The sequence below is a fragment of the Cynara cardunculus genome, unplaced genomic scaffold (assembly GCF_001531365.2).
Source record: "Cynara cardunculus var. scolymus isolate 2C unplaced genomic scaffold, CcrdV1 Un_Scaffold_1133, whole genome shotgun sequence".
Taxonomy (NCBI): Eukaryota; Viridiplantae; Streptophyta; class Magnoliopsida; order Asterales; family Asteraceae; genus Cynara; species Cynara cardunculus.
Window position 1 is genome coordinate 21,301 of NW_020200684.1, and position 9,106 is coordinate 30,406.

At 34.8% G+C, this 9,106-nt stretch overlaps 1 protein-coding gene across 8 annotated transcripts in view; it reads right to left on the bottom strand.

Moving 5' to 3' along the window:
- Positions 1-9,106, bottom strand: part of LOC112502240 (intermediate cleaving peptidase 55, mitochondrial) — a 29,507-nt gene extending 20,401 nt beyond the window's left edge. For 4 of the 8 annotated variants that reach the window (XR_003067654.1, XR_003067655.1, XR_003067656.1 and 1 more), the window contains exons 1-5: positions 8,921-9,049; positions 7,902-7,976; positions 7,491-7,754; positions 7,109-7,201; positions 2,212-2,418 (exon numbers count right to left, since the gene is read on the bottom strand). Coding sequence is in view for 5 of the 8 variants with exons in the window: in XM_025106105.1 (XP_024961873.1) it covers positions 2,212-2,418; positions 7,109-7,201; positions 7,491-7,754; positions 7,902-7,976; positions 8,921-8,980 (699 nt within the window). In the remaining 3 variants the exon portion in view is untranslated. Of the gene's footprint in view, positions 1-2,211; positions 2,419-7,108; positions 7,202-7,490; positions 7,755-7,901; positions 7,977-8,920; positions 9,050-9,090 lie in introns of those variants that run through there. The other 4 variants (XM_025106106.1, XM_025106108.1, XM_025106107.1 and 1 more) reach the window with 4 other exon arrangements.

Consider the following 9,106-nt stretch of genomic DNA (forward strand, 5'->3'; position numbering starts at 1 on the left):
TGAATCCCGCAACTTTCCCCACAATTATAATGGTTATGATCTTGTTGTTTGAGCTGCAAGGATTCATTTTCTTCCGTCCAATACAAGAGTACAACAGATACTGTTGGGACACTAAAAACATCCGATCAAGTTCAGAATTAGGTCAGCCAGGTCTAGCAAAGTAAACAAGGACCCTAAACCTAAGAGTTTACAAGGCTAATTTATTTTACAAACCCCTTTCCAATTTATTATCATTTTAACCATATATATCAAGTATAATCAATTTACAAGTTACAAAATATCATGGATGAGAATAGATAAATAATAACAAAAAAGGGGGATGAAATCTTAATAGAAAATAAACAACACTGAAAATAGATTAAAAAATAATGGGCTAAATGCACGAAATAGCAACCTACTTTCACAAATTTCTTTATTATAGTATTGTACTTCTATTTTTCCTTATTACAGTAATACAGTTTCAAATTATTTTTTATTAAGGCATTGTACTTTGAAAAAATTTCCCTTTGTTACAATGGGTAACCTTTTGATTTGAATTAAGATGACATGCCACAGGTTTCCATGCCATGTCATTGTCCACGTGTAACATATTGTTGGCATGGCATTTTGATATGCATTGTTTTCACCAATATTATAATACTCATTTCTTCCCTTTTAGTTATCTTATTTCCTTTTATATCCCAAATATCTTATTCTCCCCTTTCCTATTTTATGGAGCTAAGGTTGTGATTAATCTTTAATAAAGCTATGGAAAGCTAATTTCACCTTATGGGCAGGCTATGTGTGTTGTGTCTATGCTGCAGCATTAGACAGATTGTTTGGGGAGGAAGGCAGAAAATGTGGAAATAAAGGGGAGGAGCTAAAGACAACCTTTGGTGAGATAAACTCACATTTTCAAAGCCCTTTACAGATCTGCAGGTTTTACTACATCTTTTGTCAATAGATGTCATGTCAACTTTTGTTAGTTTGACTTTATGTTCTGAACTTTGTGCCTAAGTTCCCTAAAGTGCTCTCTTCCCACTCTCTCTCCTATAAATAGAAATGTCGGGGCTGCAGGTTGGTATGCTTTGTATTAGTTAGTTTCATATTTCAGTAGTTCTAGTTTTGTATCTCTTCCAAGTTCTTTCAATTTAAGTATTACTTTTCGCAATTACATTCCTGAATTTAAATCTTGTCTTGCATTACTGCAGCATTCATTAATGCACTTACATTCCTATCTTTCATGTCTTTAATTTATGTCTCCTTTTAAGCAACATATCAACTCCTTACTAGAGTCACAGCTGCCATTTCCAGTTATAGCCCTACTCACCATTTCCCAAAAAATAATCACCTACTCGGCAAGAAAATCTGACACAAATGAAAAGCAACAAAAAGGCACTCGATGTTCTCTCTAAAAGCTTTTCCTTTTCTTTTTGCAATATTTCTTAGTTGGTGTTCTAACCCATACTTGAGAATTTCCTTGCCCTTCTTCAAATATTTACTTTACTGATTGACTAGGTGGGGGATTGAAATCTAATAGGTTAAACTTAACAATATTATAATTACGTGAATATAGACATAACAAAGAAATACTAACAAAAAGAATATTTTTTTAGAACATTTGATATATAATAGTTTATCATAAGCAAATACTTCAAACAGAGGGTTATGTTCATCATTTTATTCGGTCAGTATTTGATACAAAAACATCATGTAAATAATAGAGCACCACTTATCTGAGCCAGATCTCCTCTCTCAATAGGACCTCCTACCTCAGTCAGCACTTACCCAAAAAATTTGGTAAACAGCCCCTTACTCTAGAATATTTAATTTGCATACAACTTAATAAGGGTGAAATATTTTTGTAACGGTTTTCTAAAGAGGGATGAACAACATGCTTTGGGTGAAATATGAATCATTGGGAGAGAAAGTGAGGAAATTATTAAAAGAATTTGAAAGAGGCTTTTTTTATTTATGCCATGTAATCATTCATCGTCCACATCACCTCATTTAAGCCACAGAAGCAAAAAATAAGGGGTTAAGCGGTTTAACAGGTAACAGGTTACCCATTGCTATAATGGGTAGATTATTCAAAGTACAATGCTCTAATAAAAAATAATTTGAATGTAATAAGAAAAAATTATGAGTACAATGTTGAAATAAGAAAATTTATAAAAATAGGTTGCTGTTTCATGCATTTAGCGCAAAAATAATTGTGCAACTTTGAAATACCTGGCAACCTATGGCAGCAGATTCTTTCATTAGATTAATCTCGGCTGATGATTTTACCCATCGTGCTTCATGGGTATATAAGGAGAAATCATGTACTCCACCATTATAGGAAGCTTTCTGGAACGCCTCTAAGTCTGTATAAGTTGGGATAGCTGTCTTCACATTATGATATAACTTTGAACAACTTTTTATCATGTTTGGAAGAAACTGCAGTAAAACTCAAGAGAACTGAGTTAATAATGCTGAGCCATAAGGTTAATTGTGGCAAAAAAAAATCACCCAGGGTTACCAACCAATGAAGTTATAGTTCTCCATTTTGGTAAAATGGATATAAATTGCAGTAGTAAGTTTCTACAGTAAATATTGCCAGAACAATTTTAGACCAACTTCAATATGCGAGTATTACTAGTCTCTAGACTCTTATCATTAACCCAAAGCAATTGTCCAGTACCTTCACTTGGATGCACACCAATTACAGACTCCATGCAAAAGAGGCATACTCATTATTAAGATATACACCCTGGTCACTGTTCTAAAAAATGGTTATGCAGAGCTAGGCAGTTGAGTGGCCTCGTGCTTAATTAAGTGGAAGCATAAGCTGTTCAGATATTAAAATATCATGTCTGTAGATTAGAAAAACACATAAGAATTAAAATTTAGATAGTAAACTATTTTGATACGATGACCTTTCTAAATGACTTAATTACATTGTTCCATTGACACAATTACTTGACAGACTGGAAAGAGTCCCTCCACGTTGAGAAAAAATTCATCGATTCCCGCTTGATTTTTTCAAACGCTTAAATCAACGAATAGTTGAAGTGGTGGGAGACGCTTAATTTCTAGGCAGCCAATTATGAGGCCCAAGCCAATTGAAGGAGGGACACTAAATGCCTAGGCGGCACACGGTAGTTTAAAAGCGACAGGGATATCTAAAAGCATTATCCGTGTCTACTGGTCATGTAAGTGTTTCGGGTTCAAAGAAGGTTGTGCATTACTCGGCATAAAAACCTGGACACTTAGAATATGTTTACTGGCTTATGGGCCTGAAATTGTAAACAAAATAAAAACTTCACTAAACAGGAATTATTATTCTACCCCCTTACACCCCTCAAGTTGCAGAGCAGATATCAATCATTCTCAACTGGACAGTGAAACGTGTAAAAAAAAAAGTTTGAAACCATAAAATACTCAAAACAGATGATTGACAGAAAGAAAAGAAATAGGAATGAAACTAGCACGGGTCTGAAAGCATCCTCCTCCCAACTGCCTTATTCTCCTAATAAGAAACTTCGACTTCCCAACAGATTTAGAAAATCCCTCCAACAAAATCGCAAAAAGTATTTAAAAATAGGTTTTTCACCAAACTAGCCATTTATGGCAAGAAAATAGCCACTCTTTTAAGGGTTTTAAAGAAACCATGAATTCCGCAATTGGCAAATTCTGCCAACCTGACATGTGGTGCTCATTTCTGATTTTGCCAACCAACCATGTGTTGACACATGGATTTCGCCCCCCAAATTTCCCCAACATTGGCTAAATTTTGAATTTTTGGGATACGTGACCTATTTGACTTTTCGGCTGAATTGGCCCACCAACTAACAAAAAGTGGATTCCACCAATTGGCGGATTCACTTTGGCAAAATTCATGGCTATTTCTTTAAAACCCTTAAAAAGTGGCTATTTTCTTGCTATAAACGGCTAGTTTGCTGAAAAGCCCATCTCAAAATCAAGCAATGTGGCAATAAAGCATGATGTGGCTCAAGGGGCAACAGGCTTGATAGATGTCAGCACAGAATACAGATGTTGTAGTTCATCGACTACCTTCACTTTTTCTTCCATTTACGCTACTGCAGAATTACTTAATCTAGCCACAATGAAAACCCATCAGGTGGAGAGCCAAGAGAAAAACAACCAGATGAAATCGGTATCCAGAAAAGAATTGGACCAAATGAATCAGCAGGCAGAACAGGCTGCAGAACTGAATTACAAAACCTGCCATGAATTTTCTAGATTTGCGTACCATGACTAAACTTTCAGTAGATTGCAACACGACCGTTAAAACTAAATAACAGAATGCAACATAATCCTGGACAGTCTGAATATGAAAACATACCCTTAACGTTTAGTAATTGTGAAACAAACACTGCATGTTCTGAAATTTGCAGAATCACTCCTGAGTTTTCATAATGATCCTTGAACGTCCTGAAATTTTCAAAATGGCTCTAAACTTTATGAAATTTTCAGAATGACCATTGAACTTTCTGAAAGTTGGCAACCAGCTCCAAACTTGCTGATAGTTCAGATATAGCGACAGAACATTTCAAGAGCAAAAGAAAAGCCACTGTACTTTCAGACACAGACCAAGACAATGTCAAATGGAGATCAATGCAACTCCAAAAGCCCCTTGAGGAAAAATGGTGTTACCACCGCCAGGAAAGATGGCATTACCACTACAAGGAAAGATGATGATGAGAATTTTGTTCCAAAGTTCGTTTAAGAGTTTAGGCTTGATCAGAACTATTTTGTGTGACTTCAAGACTGATCACTCTTAACAATGGCTCAAGCCTCAAAGAATAGTTGACTGACTTAAGGGTGACATGGGAGGTGTTTGGATGTGCGTTTCAAAAGTCATTATGTGATTAAATAATCAGAAACAGATAATCCACTATAACAAAAAGGTGGTGTAGGAGATTATGTTTGAATGTCCTTTTGCATCTTGAAGTTGTGAATTTGTAATAGTCACTTTTGATCGTCATGAGTGTTTGGAAAATTCTGCATATTCAAGAAAGTAATAGATAAGATAAACATATATAAGTAATTTTACTCTACCCTTTTGTATATAGTTTTGCAGCTATTAGCAAACTGATTATCTGACCCAAAAACAATCAAATAATAATTAGCAAAAGTAGCTTTCCCCGACACTAGAAACTGATTATTGCGACTTTCAGATCATCACTTTCAAACTATACATCAAACACCCCCTTAATACATGAAAAAGAGAGCCTAACAAAAAGTTAGCGTACACTATTGTCATCACAAGGAAGATAGAGAGTTGTACGGAATCGATCAAAAGTCCAAGAAAGGAAATGATCATACATTGCCCTGTTTGGTTTTTAACAAGCCCTCAACCAACAAAGTGATGATTTGCTAGTTGATGGAGCAATTTCGGAATTTTGCCCACAAGATATTTACATGCTTTCTATGTGGTTCTCCTCAACACTTACTCCTTGAACATCTTTATGGTTAAAACTTGAACTTAATATCACTATATGTTTTAATTTGCATGATGGTCGACTTTGGTGCTTATCCTTAATTATGTGCACCTACACTTGATGCTTTATTAATCTGTGGATGCTATGAATCCCATTGACATTATATTCATTTTCCCTAAATCTTTCTACAATGCTTAAGTATTCGAAATTTATGTCCTAATCATGATTATTTCTATATTTACTCTTCAATCATTTCACGGTTATCTTTGATCACTTATACTTCAATTAGTATTGTATAAATCAAGTGATTCAATCTCTTGTATTTTTCTCATCAACTAGTGTTATTGATCATAGGATCAATATTTATAGTGTTCACTGGAGCACTTCTTGAGTGATTGCACTCATCCTCGTTGTAAATGTTTTATACTCTACCACAAAAAGTATTTTTTAGTGAATTGGACTCTCGAAATTGGTCAGGTAGTAGACTAAGGACAAAGGCTTCGAACCACTCTAAAATGTCATATTTATTTCTCTCTCTATGTTTTACGTTATGCAAATTATTGTATATTATTCATTGAGAACGACCAGTTCACCTTCCCTCAAGGCTGTTTAACACTGATGCAATACAATTTGGGAGAAAATCGAAAGAACGAGGTTTCAAAGGCTTCACTCCAAAAAATGCAAGGATCACTTAATTTCCACCCAAGATAGACCTAAAGCATCTCAGCTAAGTTGATTGTTTCACATAATGAAAAGAAAGATCTTAATCTTTTATTCATCAATCTCGGGAATTACATCCAATACATAATAGACTAAACTTATCTTAACACAAGAACTATTAACATCCAAAATATAATAGCAAGGAAAGAAAAGATAACAATTATCCTAATAATTATAGGATAAATACCAACAATTACCCTAATATACATTCTAACACAAGTTCCTTTTAACCTAATAATGCATTCCTCGTCATTTATAATAAAAGATAAGGTGATAAACAATCAACATTTTAGGACCCTTTGTGTTGTATCAGTTGTTTACCCAAGTCCTATCTTTCAAAAAGGGCCTTTGGCCTAGCGATACTCGAGTTACCAGTAAAGCCCAGCCTCCCAGGAGGTCTAGGGTTCAAACCTCACTAAAGATGAAGAGGGTATTCATTTGTTGTATATAAATATTATATACTTTAAAAAAAAGTCATATCATTCAATATTTTGTCCTTCATCAAGATTAGTCCCTAATATTACTTTGAAAAGGCAACAACTTATAAATATAATCAATATCATAACGAAAATTGAAAAAAAGAAGTACTTATCAAGAATTCCAGTCTTTAGTTGTTATGCCTTTCACATACAATTGAACATAGCATGCTTTTATGACCTAGAGAAAAGATATAGCATCCAAGCCCCAAGCTGACACATCAATGCTTGAGCAAAACTTATCCTATGTTATTTTGGGCCAATGTTTCTATTCTAAATCCAAGTAACAAATGCATTCTTAAATTAACAAATATTTCTAAATTTAACGTGTTTATGGTCTCGCTGATTTCAAGTGTGTCCTTCGTCCTTCTCTTTGGTGTGGCGTGTGGGTCCTAAAATCTTACTATCCTGCCTATATATTCACCAGGAACATGAAATAACATAACTTTAGGGCATCTCTTATGCTAAAAAGGAGAGTGGACTGACCTTGTGTAATTTGCTGATAGGATAGGACTGATCAGCCTTGAAAAATTCTGTAGCAGCATCAATTCCAGCTATCTGTCCTTGCCAAGTAATGTCCTAGAATTCATTTCAGATATTATTAAGCACTAGGGTTTTGTACTTTTTGGTATCAAATTGTTATTTACTTGCAGAAATTTTCCATCTAAAATAGACAACATCATTGTCACGCACTCACGCATGTAAGTGTAACCTATATGAATCATATCCTCATAGGAAGATGAAATTTTGAATGGCAGCAAGAAACTCAGATACAGAAGACATAAAGGGAAAGGGAAGACAAGAGGGAATACTAGAGATATTAAGACAATGGGAAATTTAGTGTTATATCACATGAATTCAGGCTTACTTGAGGGGTAGCTTCAGGCATGAACATGCACAAACCAAAGTCATGACCCAATACAGCTATCCCACCAGGCTGTTGGCATCCAGTAATATACAGATAGTCAGCATCTTGGCGAAAATTGTAAGGTACAACGTCAGTCATCATCTTTACAGGAGCAGCTGCAACAATAGCCACACTCTGTTCTGGAAGAAGTTCCAATAGTCTCTTCCTCCTTGATATATATTCATCACAAGTGATTCCTGGTGTAATCTCACCTTCTTTTAGTAACTACCAATACCAACACACAAAAAGGAATTTAATGTTGGCAATTACTGACAGCGAACAAAAATCAAATATAAGAGTAGTAGATGTGACAGTGAATAAGAAAAAGCCTTAGTAAAAGAAAAGAGAGGACAAATTATTAAGTCAAGATACCTGAGGATGAGTACTTGGTGTTGGCTGCCCAGCATCATAGCACTTGTCTGTGGAATAAAACTGTCGAAGTAGGACCTACAAATAGAAGTCATACGATATAGACTTCAAAACTATCAATATAAAAAGAACTTAAGAGTTTCAAAATGAGCAGTTTCAGTTTATCTATGATGACGCAAACCTGTGCAGTCTTAGAACTCCTTGAAGCAGATTTTCACAGCTAGTGTAGCATATCTATGAACAAATATTTTGACTATAACCAAGATCACATGGTGCTAAAAACGGCAAAAACCATTATATAATTTGAACAATAACTTCTTATCAGTTGTTCCTTCAAAATTTAACCAGGTCTTGTTTCTCCATAATGCACACTTGTTCTATTGATTTCAAAGAGAAATTTTGTAACTACTTTTAACTTTATAGAAGTAACTATAATTTAAAAACTTTTGGTGTCAAATGTATAACAAATTCCACATCAAATACAAGTTTTGAGTTTACTGCATACTACATCCTCGTAAGCCAAAACCCTTTGTTCTTCTTTTCTCAAAAAGCAGTAGTCCTAACCAAAAATTGCAACAATTTTCATTTTGGGCCATGGCACTCATCATTTTCTTCACAAATTTTCAAGCTAAAAGAGCAATGGTTTCCACCGTCATGTTAATAAATGATTGATGTTATTGCCTTTGGTATTTAAATGTACTTCACACATTGATGAACAATCAAAACGTATGTGTAGAATCCTACTTCGAGATTTGCATGGGACGTAAAAAGTACCACAAATGCTCTACTTAAGTCAAAGGCACATCTTTTATTGCAAAAGAGGGAGTAGAGAATGTTCCGCAGGTAATAAAAGTTGGCAATGCAGTTCTAACAGCTACAACATCAAAACCCAATAACAGATCATCTACAAATAAATAGAAAAACAATTGACAGAACAGCAAAGCTAAAGCAAAGATGAAATATATCAACAATCGTGAATGATTAGGAACAAACAAGTTAAAAGGATTAGAGAAGGTACGAACTTGATGGACTGTTTTGAATGAAGACCTATTACTGGTCAGTTTTCTGTGAAGATATTGCATTCTGCAACTTCCTGCCCTTCACGTATGTTCTTCCCTATAAACAAAAGTAATTAAATAATGCACAAACGAATTCGGTCGATATCGAAAGAATAACTCCTCCTCGTCGGCACCTGAGAATTATCAGAT